The 21,457-nt window shown below is 47.9% G+C and overlaps 1 protein-coding gene across 5 annotated transcripts in view; it reads left to right on the top strand.

The window, feature by feature from the left end:
• The window catches only part of HHATL (hedgehog acyltransferase like), a 25,233-nt gene extending 3,776 nt beyond the window's left edge, over window positions 1-21,457 (top strand). For 3 of the 5 annotated variants that reach the window (XM_001377226.4, XM_056805103.1, XM_016424364.2), the window contains 12 exons: window positions 2,394-2,549; window positions 3,202-3,338; window positions 6,380-6,447; window positions 8,437-8,550; window positions 8,947-9,141; window positions 9,888-10,097; window positions 10,289-10,460; window positions 14,862-15,006; window positions 18,351-18,386; window positions 18,943-19,144; window positions 20,260-20,401; window positions 21,184-21,457. In XM_001377226.4, coding sequence (XP_001377263.2) covers window positions 3,233-3,338; window positions 6,380-6,447; window positions 8,437-8,550; window positions 8,947-9,141; window positions 9,888-10,097; window positions 10,289-10,460; window positions 14,862-15,006; window positions 18,351-18,386; window positions 18,943-19,144; window positions 20,260-20,401; window positions 21,184-21,308 — 1,515 coding nt within the window. In that variant the 5' untranslated portion in view covers window positions 2,394-2,549; window positions 3,202-3,232 and the 3' untranslated portion in view covers window positions 21,309-21,457. Of the gene's footprint in view, window positions 1-2,393; window positions 2,550-3,187; window positions 3,339-6,379; window positions 6,448-8,436; window positions 8,551-8,946; window positions 9,142-9,887; window positions 10,098-10,288; window positions 10,461-14,861; window positions 15,007-18,350; window positions 18,387-18,942; window positions 19,145-20,259; window positions 20,402-21,183 lie in introns of all 5 variants that reach the window. The other 2 variants (XM_007499789.3, XM_007499790.3) reach the window with 2 other exon arrangements.

Here is a 21,457-nt window from a genome sequence, read left to right as displayed (position 1 = left end):
TAAAAGGCACAGACAGCCTTCTCAGTGTACATGCCTGCAGTTGTTTTTGTTTTTGTTTTTTAAACTAGAAAATCAGAGGTACTGGGGCAGAGCTGTTCCCCTCCCCCACTCCAAGCCCCTGAGGACATTCCTCACTTCCCCCGCCCCTCTGTCCAGCAGCCAATGGGAGCACTTCCCTGTCTGAGATAAGGGGCCTACTCACAGGCAGCCTATTGAGTCTGTGGTGAAGGTGATTCTTATGGTAGGTTTGGAGGGGAGCATAGCTCACAGTGTGGTGCATAACTGGAGGGGAGCAGAGTGCTGGGGTCATTCCCCTCCCGCCCCTCCACTCATGCCTTTCATCACTCACTCCTCTGCCCAGCAGCCCAATGGGAGCCCTTCATCCCTTCCCTGTCTTGGGGGAGCACAGCACTTGGTCTAGGGTGGGGGGGGGGCTGGGTGTGGCACCTGGTCTGGGGGGGGGGGGGCCCAGCACTGCCTCTCTAAAAGGTTCTCCATCACTGGTCTAGACTGCCTGAGCAGGGATCTTCTCAACGTCCCCAGCTTCTGATGAATGAACTCCCGGGATGTTGAACTCACCACCTCCAGAAACAAGCCATTGCAGTTCTAATTATTAAGAAATATCCAGACCTGGAGATGGGGGATCCTGGGTCCAAATCTGACCTCTATAAAAGTACAAACATCCTCTGCTTTTGAGTTCCCTTTAGATTTGTCTTATTTGGATATCTTTTTCTCTTGATTTTGTGGCTTGTTTCTTTAATATAATCATGGTATGTATGTATTATTCTTACTATCTTTTCATCTCTTCATCTACTAACCTTTATATTTCCAGTCTTTGTCATTTCTATTAGCAATATAATCCATGACATTCAGCTATCACTTCTTCCATTCATTGCCTTTGTGTTATTTCCTGTTATTTTGCCATAACAAACAAAGCCATAATGAACATCTTCATACCTACACAGCTTTTTGTCCTCTCAACAATGCTCTTAAGGCCAGAAGGCAAGGATTTAAAATTTTAAAAAGTATCTTTCCTCCAGGCAGCTAGGTAGCACTGTGGATAGAGTGCCAGGTCTGGGGTTGGGAGGACCTTGGTTCAGATTTGGCTTCAGATACTGTGTGACCCTGGACAAGTCACTTTACCCCAATTGCCTAGCCTATACTACTCTTCTGTCTTAGAATTTATCCTAAGAAAAGAAGGTAAGGGTTTAGGGAAAAAAAAAAGAGTCATTTCCTGCTATAAAGGGGAGTTCTGCTTTGTGAGGGAGAGATCAGGGAGGATGAGGGAGGCGCAGGGAAAGGTAGAGGCTAAGTGAGGGGATGGGAACTCAGCGAGGAAACTATTAACTGGAGAAGGGAATAAAACTTATCATTGGGGATGAGGACACAGTGAAGAGAGGAAGGCTCAGTGAGGATGGGGACTCGGTAAGAGGGCAGACAGCATGGTATTCGGGAAAGATCGCTGGCTTGTCTTGGGGCCCCAGTTCTGTCACTCTGGAACCTTTGGTTGTTCCCTCCCCCATCTGATGCCTCAGTTTCCCCATCACTAAAATAAGACGTTGAACCAGAAGATCTAAGGTTCCTTTCAGCTCCCAAACACATGATCCTGTGACCCCCGGCAGGCTCCACAGCTTGTACCCCAGTGGCTCCTAGAGCCAGGGAGCCCCCTGGGAATTTCTGCACACCCGAGTCTCTGTGATCTTTTGATGGCTGCTTGGAGAAACTGGGACTGAAGGCCCTTATGGAACAAGAAACCTCCTTTTTAGGGGGAAGGAGGAAGTGCAAAGCACGTCATTTAACCTCTCCTTGTCTGTTTTCTCCTCTACCAAATGGGGATATTACTTGTGCTAACGGGTGTTGTAGAAAAAATACTTAGGGGGCATCGAGGTAGCTCAATAGATAGAGAGCCAGGCCTGGAGAGGGGAGGTCCTGGGTTTAAATCTAGCTTCAGACATTTCTTAGCTGTGTGACCCTGGACAAGTCCTTTAACCCATTGCCTGGCCCTTCCAGCTCTCCTGCCTTGGAACTAATACTAAGATTCTAAGACAGAAGGTGAGGGTTTAAACACGACTCGGAGTCATAAGACATGGGTTCAGGTCCTATTCGGATGCCTTCTTAGCTGTGTGACCTTAGGTCAATCACTTACCCTTTCTAGCCCTCAGGTTCCTCACCTGTAAGATGAAGCAGGAGGACCGGCTATCTCAGGGCTCTCCGGGCTTGGGCTTGGGAACAAGGGGGCCCTGGGTCCCCCACCCCTGGGTGCATTTGGGGAAAGACAAAGGGCTGTCTCCTCCGTGTGCCCAGGCTGGGCAGCTGGACAGCCTGGCAAGGCCCCCGAGGAGGAGGGAGGAGGGAGATACGCCGGCCTCCCTCCACCTGCCCTCCCTTTTCAGGAACCTGAGCCCTGGGCTGTGGTGGCAGAGCCAGTGCAGTAACCAGAGCAGGCTGGCCTGGGGACCGGCTCCTGAGAGGGAGGCATCCGGAGGGACCAGGCCTTACTCACCCTCTGGGCCTGCTCTAGGGCTCCTTGGAGACGGAGCCTAGGCAAGGTAAGGACCCTCTGCCCTGGGCCTGGGGAAACAGGAGGGAGATGCTCCCTGGGCCCTGGGGTCCGGGGGACGTTCATGGGGATGGGGGGAGATGGTGGAGGAGGAGAATGCCTCCCATGGGTTATGGGTGTTTGGGGGCCCAAAGGGAGCAAGTCAGAGCCCCTGCCTGGGAACCTGGAGTCCTTGGATCTTGTCCCAAGCCCGCAACTCACTCCTTGTGTGAGCGTGAGCACTCTGGGCCTCAGTTTCCTTTTCTGTAAAATAGGGCTGGTTCATCTAGCCCTGCCTCCTTCATAGAGTTACTGTATCAGTCCAGTATGAATCCAAGGACATTATCAATAAGAAAATGGCTTTAAAAGTAGCAAGTGAAGAATTCCCAGGACTATTCTTCCAGTAAGACTGATTCTGTCTACCTCCTTGGTCCGGAGACTCCCGGAGGGGCAGGGCTGGGGAGGAGGTTGGCTTGAGGACCAGGGCTATGTCCCCCCCCTGCAAACCAGAGACCCCCTGAGGACAGAGACCCTGCTGCTCCCAGGAGAGAGGCGCATGGACCGAAAGGGGCAGAACTGGGTGTGGGCAGGGCACCCATGGGGCTACCTTGCTCAGATTCTAGACAAAAGCACAGCTAATCTTGTCAGGTCCTCTCCTCCAGCTCCAGGACCTCCTGGCTCCCTTCCTCAAGCATGGGCATCAAGACTTCGCTGCCCCCTCTCGAGCTAGCCACCTACGCCCTGGTTCTTGTGGGCGCCCTGAGCTATGCTGCCAGGGAGCTCTTTGAGACGTCTCGAGGTAAAGCCCTTCTTTCAAAACAGCGATCCCTTGTCATTGTTATTATTATTATTATTATTATTGATGGGAGGGGATGGAGAGGAAGGCGGATGGCGATAGAGAGATCCTCATTCCTTTGGCATCCTAAATCTCCTGGTTTTACATCCCCATTCCAGTGCCTTTCGCTATGTGATTATTTCTCTCGTAGCCTCAGTTTCTTCATCCACAAAATGGACATGACAACCTTTGTACCACCTGTCTCGTGGGCTGTTGTGAAGAAAGTGCTTTATCAACAACTATAGAGCCCTGGGAAAATTGGAGTGAACACTGACACCGATGTCTTTCTTTTTGTGCTTCTGTCTCTTGTGTCTGGAGCCCTGGGAATGATGACACTCCCAAATCTGTTACTCCATCTACACAAGAGGGATCCTCAAATGGACATACTTGCCCTCACAGGGTAGTCATAGGAGAAAACACTTTGTCGTGTACTCCATTATTGGGAAGGAGGAAGAGAGAGGAAAGAATGAGAGAAGGGGAGGGAGAGAGACAGAGAGAGACAGACAGAGAGAGAGAGAGAGAGAGAGAGAGAGAGAGAGAGAGAGAGAGAGAGAGAGAGAGAGGGAGAGAGAAAGAGAAAAAGAGAGAGAGAGAGAGGGAGAAACAGAGAGAGAGACAGAGAGAGAGACAGAGAGAGAGACAGAGAGAGAGAGAGAGAGACAGAGACAGAGACAGAGACAGAGACAGAGACAGAGACAGAGACAGAGACAGAGACAGAGACAGAGACAGAGAAGGAGGTGGGCAGGAAAGGAGAGGGAAGAAGAGAGAATAGCAGAGTGGCTGCTGCTGCTTCTAAGTTCCATCTGGCCCAAGGAGCCTGGGTCAGGGTGCCCTCTGGAGCAGAGAGCCTCGGATGGTCACTGGTTAGCTAAGAGGAGCAAAGGTGTGTTTGGAACACAGCACTCCTCCCCACTAAGAGATCCTGCTTGTTTGCTCCTGTTTGATCCTGCTCCAGTCACGGCTGACTCTATATGACCCCATTTGGAATTTTCTTGGCAAAGACACAGAACTGGTTTGCCATTCTCTTGTCTAATTCATTTTACAAATGAAGACACTGAGGCAAACAGGGTTAAGTGACTTGCCCAGAGCCATACAACCAGTTAAGATCCAAGGCCAGATTTGGACTCAGGAAGATGAGCCTTCCAGATCCAGGCCTGGTATTCTATTGTTAGATTAAAATTAATATCTTCAAGTTCTTATTTTCCATAAAGTTTATTAGTGTTATTAACAGTAATAGTAACAATAGAATTCCTTCTACTCACTATCCATCGTGCCACTTGGACCAGCGAACCATCCACAACCTCTGGCTGGCCCATCCCCAAATTGACAGAGAGGACTGGTGCTGGGGAGAGGGACTACCGGCTTCCTCTGCACTGGAGCTGGGCTCCTTTAATCACGGCTCAGGAAGTTAGTTTCTGCTGTGTGCTGGGAAAAATCTTTTTGCATGCCCCTCTGGTCATCACAGATTAACTGGCGTTAAAATATTGGGAGGCATCGCTCTCTTCACCTTTCCCCCATCCTACCCCTATTTCTCCAGCTCCAATAACCCGAGGAGGCACAAAGTATGAAGCTGAGTGTCCCCTTTTACAGATGAAGAAACTGAGGCACTCAGGAAGGTTAAGAGGACTAAAGAGAGCCCGGGTCTTTCCCTAGCTGAAGGTCCAGGACTCTCCGCTTCCCGGACACCATACCCCTCGGGGCCTCTCAGGCAGTGGGCCAAGGGCAGAAGAGGGGCAAAAAGGGTGGAGGCGAAGGGCCAGACTGCTCTTTGAGCAGATGATGGAGCATGGAACCAGAAAACAAGGGGAGAAGGAAGCCAGCTCCTAAAAATGCAGAGGACAGGCAAACTCTGTGCTTTTAAAGGAGCCTGAAGAGTGGAATCCTTCTTGCTATGAGGGTGGGAAGAAATGGCACACAGAGGTGAGGGGCAATGGAAGAGGAGAGAAAGAAACCCCATCCAAGCAATGATGGTTGAGGAATGGGGTGGGCAATGCTGCAAATCCTGCAAATCCTGGGGGAAGAAAGCCCCCCTGAGGTCACGTGCAGAGTTAGAGCTGAATGATACCAAAAACAGATGATGCAAAGGGGGTTTGGGGGTGCAGACCGAGCTGTTTATCCAGGCACATACACATATACCAACTGGGACGATGGATAGAGAGCCGAGTGCAGTCAGGAAGACCTGAATTCAAATTCAGTCTAAGGCTGTAACCCCCAAGCAAGTCACTTAACATCTTTTTGCCTCAGTTTTCTCATCTATAAAATGGGGATCATAATAGCACCTACTTTCCAGGGTTCTTGTAAGACTCAAATGAGATGATAATCATAAACTACCTAGCTAGTAGGAGCTTCATGCATGTTAACCAGTAGCAGCAGCAGCATTGTATGAACTTAGAGACAAACACATAGACCCTGAGAAACAGACATAAATTACACATGGATGCTCACAGTCTTCTCCACACCCAAAATGCTTACATATTTACAGAAGATGAACAGACTGCCAGAGGAGGTAGTGAGATCCCCATCCCCAGAGGCCTCAAAGCAAAGGTCGGAGGACCACATGTCAGAGATGGTATAAATGCAACAGAGGTGTTTTCCATTCAGGAATGGGTTGGACTAGAAGGGATCTCAGAGGTCCTCTTAGACCCCGAAATTCTATAATAGACATAGACTTAGATATTCGAGGGAGGACCCAAGCCTGGAATTTAATCAGCAGATGGACAACCGCTCTGTTACTTATAGTCTCAGAGAATGACCAGGTGCATTGAGAAATTAAATGACCCACCCAAGGTCATGCAGTCAGAATGTGTCCAAGATCCCAGGATCTCGTGTTGCTTCATAGAAAGCACTTATAGAAACACACGATCTATCTACCCACATGGCATTTATAGGGACACACAACCTCCCTCTCTCCCCATGAAAGGGCTCCTGTGCTCAGCCTTGGGACCCAAGCAACATCTCTGGAATTCTAGTGACTAAGAGTCAGTGACCCCCACATCTCTTTTCAGACAACATGAACAGGAAGACATTCAAGGAGTCGGTGAAGCCTGGCTGGCATTACATCGGACGAAAGATGGTAGGTGCCCGCTCCCATCTTTCTTTCCGAAGGGCTGACAGGATTTCCTATTTCACTAGAAGGGCTAAGAGACAGGAGGAAATTATTGCTAAGCTGAATGGGCAGGGACTAAGGACACCCCTCCCTTCCTGCTAGCCCCCTCCCTGGTTCTTTCTGGCTGTTACAGTCCTCTTTCCTCCATACAGCTGACCACCAGCAGGGCCCTTAGTGCACCCCCTCCATCACCCAATCCTGTCTCCCCCAGAGGGACCACAGTGCCCAACTGAAGTGGGCCCAGCCTAAGTTCCTTCCCCTCGGGGTCCAATTGACCAGGGCTAGTATATTCTTTTTTGCTTTTGTTTTTGTTTTTTTGTCCGAGGTCACACAGCAAATTAGTGTCTGTTTATTAAAATCTTTCCCATTAGTGTTTATTTCTTCTTTCCCATTCTATTATTCTGCTTCTCTGAAAAGAATAGCAGGCATGTGGAAGGGGGTTGGGGGCTAGTATATTCTACTAGACCTCTTCTCTCCAGAGGATCTGGATCTTAGCAGAAGCCAGAACATCCTAGGACTTAGGGCCAGAAGAAACTAGAGAGATGCTCTGGTCCAAACCCCTCATTTTATAAGTGAAGAAACCGAGGCCCCAGGGGAAGGAGGGGTTCATTGACTTGCCCGAGGTCTCCCAGCTAGCAAGTGTCAGAGCTGGGAGATTCCTCTGGCTGCACCCAGTGGTACCCAACCTTTTTATGTATGCAGACCACATTCAAACAATCTCTCTGAGCACCCCCGTGTGATGTTGGTTAACCTGTTCATATCTGCTGAGCAAGGAAGAGCAGCTATGAATTCAGGAACATTTTGAAATGAATTTATAGTTTGCTAATCACAGTAGCATCTAAAATGCCTGTGAAAATGCTACTCAGCCGTCCTCCAGATCTATCTGCTTATTTATTTGTAAATAAATTTGGAATATATTAGCTTCAATACTAAGTATTGCTTGCAAGGCAGAAGAGTGGAAAGGTCTAGGCAATAGGGGTTAAGTGACTTGCCCAGGGTCACCTGGCTGGGAAGTGTCTGAGGCCAGATATTTGCTTATTTACTGCATTCATTCATTCATGTTGTATATTCTGTCGGTGAGTGATTCTTAGGACACCTGGGAATTTGTGAACCTTTTTTTTTAAAAATACATTTTATTTCATCATTTCCAAGCATTATTCATTAAAGACATAGATCATTTTCTTTTCCTCCCCCCCCACCCCCCATAGCCGACGAGTAAATCCACTGGGCATTAGATGTTTTCTTGATTTGAACCCATTGCTTTGTTGATAGTATTTGCACTAGAGTGTTCATTTAGAGTCTGTCCTCTGTCATGTCCCCTCAACCTCTGTATTCAGGCAGTTGCTTTTCCTCGGTGTTTCCACTCCCATAGTTTATCCTTTGCTTATGAATGGTGTTTTTTTCTCCTGGATCCCTGCAAGTTCTTCAGGGACATTACACCGCCACTAATGGAGAAGTCCATTACGTTCGATTATACCACAGTGTATTAGTCTCTGTGTACAATGTTCTCCTGGTTCTGCTCCTCTCGCTCTGCATTTGTGAACCTTTTGTAATAAACTCTACAATTCCAGGAGCCCCCATCTGTAGCACTGCCTTCTCCCAAGAGGATAAATGAACCACTCGGTCTATATTTAGGGCATATATTTAACACTCACCAAGTGTACCAGGCACAGTGCTAAATACTGATGATGGAATCCCAAGGCCAAGGGGAAGTGGTTGGGAGCAGGGTCTATCGGTCCCCTCCTGGGGGTGATCTCACTTATTTAAGCCAATTTAGACTAAGGCCCTCCATGCCCAAGTGGCCGTGGAAATCTAGCCCATAGACAAGACTCTGGAGAAGAATAGAGATGAGTCCTTCCATAGGCTGGCAGCTTCCAACCCTGGTGCCTCGGAGAGAGCTCTAGGTCCCTTCTGCTTCCCACTCATCACTGTTCAGAATCTTCTCCCCCCCACCAGGATGTGGCAGATTTCGAGTGGATCATGTGGTTCACCACCTTCCGTAACGTCATCATCTTTGCCCTCTCAGGTCATGTGCTCTTTGCCAAGATCTGCTCCATGACTGCCCCACAGGTGAGTTGGGGTCCCCCCAAAGGTAGACGTCACCTCATCTATCCCCTCGTCCCCCTTATGGCCGCCCATGCTGGAGGCACTGGAGGGAAGCCTTTCCCCAAACCTAGCGTTATTCTCTCTGTACCCCTCAGGGGCTAGGACTGTGCCTGGCTTCCACAGGCATTTCATGAATCCTCCCTGGAAGGGACCTTAGCTGAGAGCATGTCAGAACTGGAAGGACTCTCAGAGATCACGCAGTCTAAACTGGTTTTTCAGATGTGGAAACTCAGGCCTAGGCGGGTTCCTCGGAGGTCACTCGGGACCCTGTCCTAGGCAGAGGGGACTCCGGAGCCCGGCTGCCTCTCCCGGCCTCCGTCCCCCCTGCTTGCGCTCCTCTCTTTCTTTGTCTTCCCACAGCACCGCTCCTGGATGTACGCTCTCTACGGGGTCTTCGCCGTGCTGGGGATCATGGGCTCCCACTACTTGCTGCTTCTGTTGGCCCACTGCCTGGGGCTCTACATGGTCTCTCTATTTAAGCAGCCGTGGCTCTGCTTTGCCGTGGGTCTCACCAGTCTGGCCTCCTTCAAGCTGGAGCCGGCCAATTTGTGGCAGGTGCGACGGGGAAGAGAAAAGAGGGTCGTGGGGGGTCGAGGAAGAGTTCCAGGCGTTAGAGCTGAAAGGGGACACCCCTGTTCTCTAGTCTAACCCCTTTATTTTACCACGGAGGACGCTGAATCTCAGAAAGGGTACGTGTCTGGCCCAAGGGCGCACCGGTAGTAAGCAGCAGAGCCGAGATGCGCCTGTCCTCCTCAGTGCCTCTGCAGATGCTCCCTCTTCCCCGTGCTGCAGGATCTCTCCCTCCTCTGGCCTCCTCCACGCATCCCTTAGAGCCGGGGGTGCCCCGGCTGCCACGCGCTCCTCTCGTGTCCTCACACTGGTCTCCCCTAGACTCTGAGCACCCTGAGGCCAGGGCCTGGGTCTGTCTCTGCTGAGCAGGGAGCTTCCTGAAGGCAGAAACCAACTTCTCTCTCTTCTTTCTCCCTCTCACTATGGCAGCACAGAGGTCTAGACCTCAGAGGAGGTTTGCCAAAGGCCTGAATGAATGAATGAGCTTACCTAGGTTGGAAGGAAGGGCATGAGGGAAGGGGGGATACGCAGTGATGTAGTAGCCCCCACTCTGTACCAGGCCCTGTGCCAAGCACTTTATGGATATTATCATTTGATCAGGGAGATACTGCATAGGCTAGGCTGGAGCCAGGAGGTGGGCTTCTTGTAGGTGGTGGGATTCCATCCAGGCCCTGAAGGATGCTGTGCCGGGGTGCCACCAGCGAGCGCCGTTGCTGTTCTTTTTCATCCAGAACGAGTTTGTAACGGACACGTTTGATCTTCAAGATGTGCTATTTTATGGGGGAAGCGGCTTCACGATTTTCCGGTGCATGAGCTTTGCCCTGGAGAACTGTGCTCGACTCGATGGCAGTTACTCCTTCCTGGACCTGCTCAAGTATAATTTCTATCTGCCCTTCTTCTTCTTTGGACCCATCATGACTTTCGACAAGTTCCATGCCCAGGTAAGGGAACTGGGGGTGATGACGTTCTCCCACCCTCCTCCCCAAAGCCCGTGAGTTCTCTTAAGGGCAGGGCTGCCTCCTGCCCCCCCAAACTTAGACTGAGGGTGGGGGCATCCCCGAGGGCAGCACTGTGACTCTAGTAGAGTGAGGCCAGAGCCAGGTAAGCATCTCCTCCTCCCCCCCACCCCTAGGTGAGCCAGCTGGAGCCTGTTCGAAGGGAGCGGGAAATGTGGCAGATCCGTACCCAGGCAGGACTCAGCCTGGCCTCCATTGTGGTCGTGGACGTGTTCTTCCATTTCTTCTACATCCTTACCATTCCTAATGACCTCAAGTTCACCAATAGCCTCTCAGACTGGACCCTAGGTGGGTGAGGCCTCGATGGGGGACCTGGCCAGGACGGGGGTCCTTCCCCCACACCTGGGACCCCCACTCTCCCTCCAAGACCTAGGCTGATTTTCTCAAACAAAAGTGGCTTAGAGAAAGGGTTTGTGGATGCTGGAGAACATGGAGCCTGGGGCAGGCTGCCAAGCAGATCTCAGAGAGATTTGGGGCTAGGACATGTCTGTATTGGAAGAGCAGGCAATAAGCCTGAGTGTTTGTGTGTATTGGAGTGTTGGTGCATGTCCATACATGCATTTGTGTCTTTAGGTACCCTGTGTTTTATGTGTGTGTGTTGGCATGTGTCTCTGTGAGTGTGAATATGTCTTTGGAGATGCCTGAGTGTGTGTTGTATGATCTCTGTGTGTTTGCAGGTTTCTTATGTATGTATGAATAAGCAAACACAGATACATCGATAAATATAGGTGTGTGTGTGTGTGTGTGTGTGTGTGTGTGTGTGTGTGTGTGTGTGTGTGTGTGAAAGGTGTTCCGGACAGCTGAGGCTCAATCAGAAATAGGCAAAACCACCTTTGGGTATTTTTTTTAGAATCCAAGAAATGGCTCTTAAGTATCCTCTTAGGACTTTCTTCCTCTGGAAAGTATTTGGCCTATATTGATGGGTATTGCATTTATTTGTCTGGGTACTTGTTGTGTCCTTCCAGGAGACTAGAAGCTGCTTGAGGGCAGGGAGTTTCCCTTTTGTTTTCTCATTTTCATATGCCCAGAGCCTGCTTACTGGACACTTAAAGGGCATTTACTGAGTGTTTCTTGAATGTTATTGAAGTAGAAGAGCCTTCCTTTGGTACTGGGATACAAAGATGGAAAGCGTAGTTCCTGCCCTCAGGGAGCTTGCCCTCTGATGACATACACACGTCTGCTTGCCTACGTACTTTCACATACATACGGATGACTGTAATTCTGGCTGGAAACCAGAGAGAGACACCTGGTCCAAGCACCGCAGGACAGACTTTGAGGGTCTCTTTCAGCTTGGAAGGGAGAATGGGAGTCATCAAGGAAGCTTTCATGAAGGAGGAAGCTCCTGAGATGACCCTGAAAGGAAGGGGAGGATTTCACTAGGCAGAGATGAGGAAGATGGTGTTCTGGCTCTAGGGGATGGTCTGTGGAGGCTGGAAAGGACAAGAAAAGATTAGAAATACCTCCTTGTTCACTCCAGCTGAAATCTAGCATGTACAAAGAGGAGAGGTTAGCCAGAGAAAAAAGTGGAAAGGAAGTCGAGGAATGGCCCTACATGCCAGGGCTTGGAATTTGTCTATGGGCAAAGGAGACCATCCATGGTTCTATTAAGTCTGAAGTCAGCTCTGCCCCATTTGCCAGCCCTGTACTAGGCAGGACAGGAGGAATAGGGCCAGGATTTTCCCTCAGGGAACTTACAGGCTGGTTGAGGAGAAAGATAGAACATGAGGGCATGTACCCCAGGAACTGGGAGAAGCCAAAACAGGACAGTGTTCTCCATGGTAGGCACAGATAAAGTTTGAGCCCTCAGCTCAGCTCAGACAAGAAAGAGGAAGGAGCATGGTGTATGCCAGATAGGCCCTCCCTAATAGGGGAACAATGTGAGCAGCAAATTGTGGAGAACTCCAGGCAATTAATTGTGTTACACAGAGAACCAGTAGCAAGCCTGGCTGAATGGAAAAGGTTGGGAAAGGCAAAGACCATAGATAGCAAAGGAGGGTTGGGGCCAGACTCTGAAGGACCTTGAAAACCAAAGTGAGCAGTCTGGACTTTATCTAAACCAAGAGTCTTGACCTAAAGCATTGTGGTACAGAGTATCAGTCTGGAAGTCATGGAGACCCAGGTTCAAATCCCAGTTACAATTTCTCTCTCTCTCTTCCTTCCTTTCTTCCTTCCTTTCTTCCTTCCTTCCTTCCTTCCTTCCTTCCTTCCTTCCTTCCTTCCTTCCTTCCTTCCTTCCTTCCTTCCTTCCTTCCTTCCTTCCTTCCTTCCTTCCTTCCTTCCTTCCTTCCTTCCTTCTTTCCTTCCTTCCTTCCTTCCTTCCTTCCTTCCTTCCTTCCTTCCTTCCTTCTTTTCTTTCTTTCTTTCTCTCTCTCTTTCTCTCTCTCCCCTCCTCCTCCTCCTCCTCCTCCTCCTCCTCCTCCTCCTCCTCCTTCTTCTTCTAGTATCATTTCCAAGGCAGAAAAATGGTAAGGGCTAGTCAATTAGAATTAAGTGAATTGCCCAGGGTCACATACTTAAAAAATGTCTGAGGTCAGATTTGAACCCAGAACCTCCCAACTCTAGGTGTATGACCTTGAGCAAATCCCTTCCCCTGCCCATGACAGAAAGGCCTACAAAATGAGACAGTTGTATGCTCTCTTGGCTCTGAAAAATGCTTCTGTGATTCTGCTGATGCTGTAACAGCTTTAAGGAGGTGGAATAACCTTAAATACCCTGGAGGGGAGGAGAGAAGATAGGAGAAGCCCCTTTCCAAGACTTGAGCTGTTGCCTGGTGAGAAAGAATGGGAAAAAGAGCTCATCGGGTAGACAGGGTAAAGGGAGAAGGAATAGGGAATTCTAGGTAGAGGCATTGACGTATTCTGTCCAGAGAGGGGGGTCCATCATACAGTCTGATCAGCCTGCTGGAGACAAAACTCAAAGCACCCCCTCGGGCCACTTACTCCTTCATATCTTGGGACTGTCAGCTTCCCAAACATTGGCTCTCCCAACCCCCTCTCACCCTCCCAAGCCCTGGGTGACGCCATCTCCTCTCCTCTTGCCCAGATAAGATTCTAGCCCTGTTTGTCTTCAAACAAAGAGCACCTTTGTGCCACTGTCTCCTCACCCCACTGGCCTCAGCAGTACCATCCCAACAATAACAGCTCCCATTTCTGGGGCCCTTTGGAGTCTACAAAGCATTTTGCTCAAAACAACCCTGGGGAGGGGGAAGTACAGTAGGCTTCACCCCTGTTTTATAGAGTAAGAAATGGAGACTCAGGGAGATAAAGGTATTGTCCAAGGTCATATAGCTGATGAGTATGAGAACAGGATCAAACTCAAGTTGCCTGATTCCAGATCCAGGAAAAACAAATAAAAAAACACGAATTTGGGATTTTCCCAAAGACACTCAGGTCTCCTGACTTCTAGCCCAAGAGTCCCGAACAGAGGACGTAGTCATCCCCCATCCTCTTCCCTTGGCAAATTTCATCAGAAGTACTCTGTCCAAGTTGGGGTGCCATATTTTAGGAAAGAGACAGGCTAGAACAGGTCCAGAGTGACCATGATGGTGAGGGATCCAGAGACCAGGACCTGGTAGGACATCTGAAAGAAGTGGACCTGTTTTGCCAAGAGAAGAGAAAACTTAGAAGGGATATAGTACCTTTCTTAAAGAATTTGAAGGACTGTGATGTAGAAGAGAAGCAGACTTATCCTGTTTGGCCAAAGAGGGTGAAACTAAGAGCCCTGGGAAAGAAGAGCTAAGTTCCAGGAGGTCAGGGGCCAGGACCTACCTAAATTGGGTCCAGTGGGTACTGAAGTTCCCTGAATGAATGAAGAGGTTTTAGTTTCATATCCACATAAGGAAAAACTTTCTAATACTGTGAGTTGTCTCAATGGAAGGAGGTGGTAAATCCCTGCCACACTGGAAGTCTTCAGATGGAAGGAAGATAGGCACATTTAGGGCATGTGGAAACCTCCCTGTGATTTCTGCTCAGCTATGCTTTGGATCCAATTCTGTGATGCTGTGGGACTGACTGCTGCCCTTAGATCCTGCTCCATGATTGAGCCAGACCCCAAGGCCCTACAGATGATGAGTGTTCTTGTCTTTAAGCTCCTCTGGACGGAGCTGGGGAACTTCAGCCACTTTAAAATATCTTAGTATTTGGGAGAGAGATGAGGCCAGGAGGGGCCAAGGACCAGCTCCTACTGGACACCGAGGGTCAAATGATGGGGGATAGGGCAGGACAATTAGTTGTCCAATTCACATGACCAAGAGGTCACTTTGTTTTGAAAAGTTGTAGAGATTTTTCCAATGGACTTCCAAGGTGGAGATGGGGGTTAGGGTGTCACAAATCCAGTTTTAAAAGGATGGACAGGCCATGAGGTGACTTCTTTGTTTTTTTTTTAATTTAAAACCCTTACCTTCCATCTTGGAGTCAATACTGTGTATTGGCTTCAAGGCTAGGCAATGGAGGTCAGGTGCCTTACCCAAGGTCACCCAGCTGGGAAGTGTCTGAGGCCAGATTTGAACCTAGGACCTCCCATCTCTAGGCCTGGCACTCCATCCACTGAGCTACCCAGCTGCCCCCAATGAGGTGACTTCTTAAGGGCTATAGAGGGTGCCTGGGGGGAGGGGCTGATTGGATGTAGGGTGGTGGACACAAATGACCTCCCAGACTAGAGTGGGTGACGCAGGTCTTTGTTGACCTCCAGCGCTCTTGGCCTACTTCAACCTGGTATATGACTGGGTGAAAGCAGCTGTGATGTTTGGCGTCGTGAACACTGTGGCCCGGCTGGATCACCTGGACCCGCCCCAGGCACCTAAGTGCATCACAGCCCTCTATGTCTTTGCAGAAACGTAAGTCTGCTCCCTTCCCACCACTAACATTACCATGGCACGTTGGGGGCATCCCTGTCCCCTCGGGACACTCTGAGAGGCTCCTCTTCCCCTCCTCCAATGGCTCCCTGAAATTTCCCTTTCGCCTCAAAATGCCTGGAGATTCCTTTATCCCCACAAAGTGCCCCATTCCTATGAGTCTCCTATGAGACCTTAGAGGGCATACCTGGACCCAAGCAACAGCCCCTCTCCTGGGTCCCCTCTCCAGAGTCCTCTCCAGGGGCTTACTCAGCCAGCTCTTGCTGGAAGACCTCTAGTACTAATGCTCTTTGGGTCACTCACTATTCCGATTCGTTAGAGATTGTGGGTATCCCATGTCTGGCAGCCAAATGGCATCACTGGAAGAATATTGATGTTTTAAAAGAGAATTCTTTTTTTGTTTCAAGAATAATCTGAAATTCACGGAAGTCTTATGTGCAATTTCCTACTGGTAATCCAGCCCTCTCTCTTCTTCAGTTTTGGGCCCAAATCTATGTCTGTCTGCAGTGTCTTGTCTGAGATACATATTATCAAGTACCAAGTACGTAATACCAAGGTCAAGACATTAGTCATTGCTCATCCACTTGGTCTAAGCAGTGTGGATTATTAGACTTAATTCTTCTTCTTCTTTTTTTTTTAATCCTGACCTTCTGTTTTAGAATCAATACTGTGTATTGGTTCCAAGGCAAAAGAGTAGTCTGGGCTGGGCAATTGGGGGTTAATTGACTTGCCCAGGATCACACAGCTAGGAAGTAGCTGAGGCCAATTTTGTACCCACGACCTCCTATCTCTCAACCTGGCTTTTCATCCACTTTACTGACTCTTATTAAATTCAATTCTACTGTGTGAATGTGAAAACTCATTGAGCAGGCTTTGAAGTATTCAAAGGTGGAAAAATATTCTAAATTAATTAATTAAATAAAATTTTCCAATAAAATAAAAAGAAAAGAAATGAAGTATTCAAAGACTTGGTATAACCAATGATATCTCAAAAAGGAGTATCTGGAGGACTTCATCTATAGGGAATTCTTTCATTCAGACCCTGCACTGAATATGCTGTGTGGTTGTGACAAACACTTTTGATGTACACTGGTTCTTAAAGAGTATATTCTACTTCCTAGCTGTGTGACCCTGGGCAAGTCACTTGACCCCCATTGCCTAGCCCTTACCACTTTTCTGCCTTGGAGCCAATACATAGTATTGACTCCAAGACGGAAGGTAAGGGTTTAAAAAAAAAGAGTATATTCTAGAGTTTTACTAGGAATTGAAACTAATTAGGCTCCCTGGTCTATAATTAACAGATTCAACTCTCTTCCCTTTTTTGAAAATCAGGATGATATTTATCCTTCTCCAGTCAACAAACTTTCTTTTAAAATGTTTATCTCATCTCGATACCTTTCATTTTTACATGCCATTCATTTACAAATATACACTTCCTCCTCCTCTACCCAGTAAGCCATCTCTTATGGCAAAGATTTTAAAAGAAAGAGAAAAAGAACAGTTCAGTCCAAATAACCAAAACACCAAATTGTGTTGTTTTGTATTCACTGAATTGTATTCATTCCTCATTCCCTGCCCTTTGCTTCCATTTTCTGTGCCTATCTTAAATGAAAATTATATGTGTATATATATATATCTAAAACCACAAAAATTAACGTATGAAACAAAGGGTAAGATATTACTCCAAATACTTAGCCTTTAAATAAATAAATGAATTTTTCTGATTGTTCCTTTCTAATCCTGACCAAAGATTTGCCCAGTCTGATTTATTTCCCTTTCCTTCCTTCTTCTTTTTCCCTTTAAAAATATAGTCAGTGTTCCCATTCTGCTGATCATTCTGCCTCACTCCAAATGAGGCTTTCTATGTTCCATTGTGAGTACACGCCTTTTTAAAATGGATCTCTTTAAAGAAATCTGCCTTTTCTTCTTCACTGGGACTATTTCTCTTCGTGTCTTTAGAATTCATTTTTGAGAAATGCCCACCCACCCTGAGATGACTTTCCCCCAAAATTTGAGCCAATGGGAGTCCACCTATATTTTCTCTAAATTTTGCTTTCCAAAAACCTAACCTGTATATTAACAAGTGCTCCAAGTTGGCAAAACATTGTATCTACATTATTGAACTTGAGTATCACCACAATCCTGTAAATTATGTATATTATGTCCTCCATTTCACAGATCAGAAAGCTAAGGCTCAGAGGGGTTGAGAAATTTCCCCCAAGGTCCCATAGCTAATAAATATAAGAATCAGGATTTGAATTCAGGTCTTCCTTACTCCAAATCCAACATGTTTGCCACTTCAGCACAGTTTCTTCTCATAGACCTGCCAAACTAGGTCCACATCACCTCTCCTTTATCATCAATTCTAAGATAAAAGAATTTCACCCATTAAGTTTTCCAATTATTTCTGCTTCCTAAACTGGTTCTTCCTTGGGCATAACCAGATCCAGGATCGTCACTTTTCTTATTGCTTCCTACACCATTGGGAAGGGTAAAATTAGCATGAAGTCGAATCCAGGAATTTTTAGCTCTCTGTTTCTGGCCGAGAGAGAGAACTCCTGCCAATGTATACACTGGATGACAGAAGTCTCTTAGAGCTAAGGAATGTAATCCATTTCTTAAACTTCTCATTTATTAGCCCATTGCTACCACAATATCACCTCCATTTCTCCTTTCCTTTAATCTTCACTTTAATTCTCCACTATAGAATCTGCCTCAGGGTTCCCTGAAATTTTCCTGTTCTTCTGAGGATGTTCTGAGATACCCCCTTACCCCCAGATTCCCCTGAAACATTCCTGTCACCTCAGAGCTACCTCAAGACCCCTGCCTTCCTAGTGCTTTCTGATGTACCCCAGTTCCCTCATACCTCCTTGAAATGCTTTAATCTCTTCAGGTCTTCTAAAGATACCCCTTTCTTCTTATAGCTCCTTGAGATACTCCTGTGTCCTCTGAATATCCTGGAGAACCCCCTGAACCCTAAGAGCTCCCTGAGATAGCCTTGCCTTTTCAGGACTTCCTGAGACAATCTGGTATCCCCAGAGTTCACTGAAAATCTCTGTCCCCTCAAAACCTCTGTCTGTCCCCTGAGATTCCCTTGTTGCCTGATACCCTCCTGAGACCATCAGAGCCCTATGAGATACCCCAGTCTCTTCTGAGTATCCCGAGTTTCCCCTCTCCCCTCAGAACAGCTTGAAATAGTTTTGTGCTCTCAGAGCTTGCTGAGATACATTTATGTCCCCTTGGGGCTTTCAGAGGAGCCCATATCTCCCTGGGGTTCCCCAACACCTCCATCCTTCCTCCATCAGTGTTTCTTCTCCATATCCTAGGCACTTTGACCGTGGGATCAATGACTGGCTGTGCAAGTGAGTATCTCCTACCCCAAGATGTTGTCTTTCGGTTGGGGAACCCCTAAACCTAATTGGAAATTGAGTGGAACAGTGCCAGGTTGAGATGTGTCAATGAGGGAGTTTATTTTGCTTGACTGCATATATGTTACAATGGACTCTTCTTTTTTCTCTAATGGTTGGGAGGAGGGAGATTAAGAGGGAGAGAAAACCAATTTTCATTCCTTGAAAAAAACATAATTATAAAAATGTAGAAAGATAAAGAAAGGAGGAATAGGATTATGGGATTCAGATAGGGTCCAGGGGTTGGATTTCCCTGGGTGGCTCATTCAAGAGTAGCCTTCCCAAGGTTCTGGATATTGGCAACTTTTTTGTGTTAGAACTGGACAATTAGGATGCCAGCTGATGAGGGGACCCAAGTGTTCTAGCCCACCTCCCCAAATTCTTCTATCCCTGTAATTCACCCTTTCCCTCTACTCCTCATCTCCCAAGCTCCCTTGCAGTTAATCAATCCTCTCTATGTCCTCCATGGAGTTCACCCTCTCTGTGTCAATTCTTCCCCTCTCCTCTGCAGATACGTCTATGATGCCATTGGTGGGGAGCACCAGTCTGTGGGGCCAGAGCTGATAGCTACACTGGCCACATTTGCCATCACCACCCTATGGCTGGGGCCCCATCATATTGTCTACCTGTGGTCTGCCCTGAACTGCTTTGGTCTCAACTTCGAGCTCTGGGTACAGAAGCTAGCTGAGTGGGGACCAGTGGCCCAGGTAGAGGTGAGTGGGGACAACAGATCTAGGGGACAGAGGAGAGTCAGGAGAAGAGAGAAGGATGGTGTGTCAAGATGACAGAAGTCTTCAAAGAGAGACTAGACAGCCCTGTGTTTTCCCCACCCACCATGGGATCCCAGCTCTGGATCCTAATCTCATGTTACCTAAACATAATAGATTAGGGGATTGGGCTTGAAGAAATGGAAGAAACTTCTCAAAATTCAGTTATATTGTCCAACGTATTCTGTGGGATGCACAAGCCCTTAGCTGAGAGGCTCAAGACCTGGCTTCCAGACTATCTCAGACACTGACTTTCTTTATGACCTTGGATGGGCAAGTGACTTCCCCCACCCCTGGGCCTCAGTTTCCACACTTGTAAGATGAGAGGGTGGTGTGTCAGATGTAGGCATCTGTGATTCTATTATTCATAATCACAATAATTGATAATATTAGCAGATCCTTTTTTTTTTATTAAAACCCTTACCTTCCATCTTAGAGTCAATAGTGTGTATTGGCTCCAAGGCAGAAGAGTGGTAAGGGCTAGGCAATGGGGGTCAAGTGACTTGCCCAGGGTCACACAGCTAGGAAGTGGCTGAGGCCAGATTTGAACCTAGGACCTCCCGTCTCTAGGCCTGGCTCTCAATCCACTGAGCCACCCAGCTGCCCCCATCCCATTTCTTAATAACTCTTCAGGGTTTAAAAAGTGCTACAGTCATGTGTTCCAAGTATTATTATTCCCATTTTATAGAAAAGAAAACCAACATTTACAAAAGGGTATTGGATTGGCCAAGGAAGTGGTCAGCCAGGCTTCCCACCTACAAGTCCATTTCTAAAATGAGAGAGGGGGCAGAAATGGGGAGATTACCCCTGACTCCCTATTATCCTAGGCCTTACTCCTTGGGTAATGAAGAGGGAGACTGTGTGTTTGAGGTCCTAAAACCTAAAGTTCTGTTCTTCTCTACTCCCTTTCTTCTTCCTCCTCCTCCCTCCTCCTCCTTCCTCCTCCTCTTATCCTCCTCCTCCTCCTCCTCCTCCTCCTCCTCCTCCTCCTCCTCCTCCTCCTCCTCCTCCTCCTCCTCTTCCTCCTCCATGGCTTCCCTCTGTGTCCCTGGACTGGACAGAGCTCAATGTCAAAGCAGATGTCCCGGAGAACTCGGGCTCTCTTTGGGGCTGCCAACTTTTGGTGCATCATCATTTACAACCTCATGTCTCTGAACAGCCTGAAGTTCATGGAGTTAGTGATCAGACGCCTACTGTTCACAGGTTCATCTGGGGCCCTGAAGACCTTTGGGGGGTAGAGAAGGGGTGTGCAAAGGTGAGGATGGGAGAGGCAGGCATCCCAGGTGACTCAGCCCTGGCCAGTTAGGGGTGGCAGGGAGAAAGAATCTTGGGCAGAAATGTTCTTAAAACTCAAGTCACGGGGGCAGCTGGGTAGTTCAGTGGATTGAGAGCCAGGCCTAGAGACAGGAGGTCCTGGGTTCAAATCTGGCCTCAGCCACTCCCCAGCTGTGTGACCCTGGGCAAGTCACTTGACCCCCATTGCCCAGCCCTTACCACTCTTCTGCCTTGGAGCCAATACACAGTATTGATTCTAAGATGGAAGGTAAGAGTTTAAAAAAACACACACAAAAAAACTCAAGACACTCACCAGCTATGTGACTTTGTGAAGGGGAGGTTTAGTTTCCTTTCTCATAAAATTAGACACTCTCTAAAGTCTAACCCTTACAGTCCTTGTGTGTCTCGGGGTCCCTCCTAGCCCTAATAGTCTACGTTCTTTATTCTAAGGGCTCTCCTAACTCATATTCCCTAGCTTAAATGCTCATCCAGCTCTAAATGTTTTATATATATATAAATGTATATATGTTATATCTGTAGGCTTTGAGAGCATTAGAAGGGAAAGGCCAAGCCTTGTGTTGCAGTGGGCTGGGAAGAACTGGGAAAGCAGAGGAGATCCATGGTCTTAACCAGAGTAGATGATTAGGATTTAGGCAAAGGGTATGATCTTAACCAACACAGGGCACCAGTAACTCCTGCCTCTTTTCTAGGATTTCCCCAAAGCACCCTGGTCATCTTATTTGTCACCTACTGTGGTGTGCAACTGATTAAAGAAAGTGAGAGGCTCCAGGCTCTGGAGGAAGAGAAGGAAACTGCCAAAAAGAAGGCTGCATAGGGGAGGAGAAAGGGGAGGAAGAGGAGAAAGAAAGGAGGAGTAGGCAGAAGAGAGGAACCATCTATGCCCTCAGCCTTCCCCCAAGACCCTGATCCCCTGGGTTCTAGACCAAGCCTTTAAGACAAAATAAAAATTTTTTGCTACAACAA

The sequence above is a fragment of the Monodelphis domestica genome, chromosome 7 (assembly GCF_027887165.1).
Source record: "Monodelphis domestica isolate mMonDom1 chromosome 7, mMonDom1.pri, whole genome shotgun sequence".
In the NCBI taxonomy this organism is placed as follows: Eukaryota; Metazoa; Chordata; class Mammalia; order Didelphimorphia; family Didelphidae; genus Monodelphis; species Monodelphis domestica.
The sequence above is the reverse complement of the archived record's forward strand: the minus strand, read 5'-3'. Positions and strand labels throughout refer to the sequence as shown.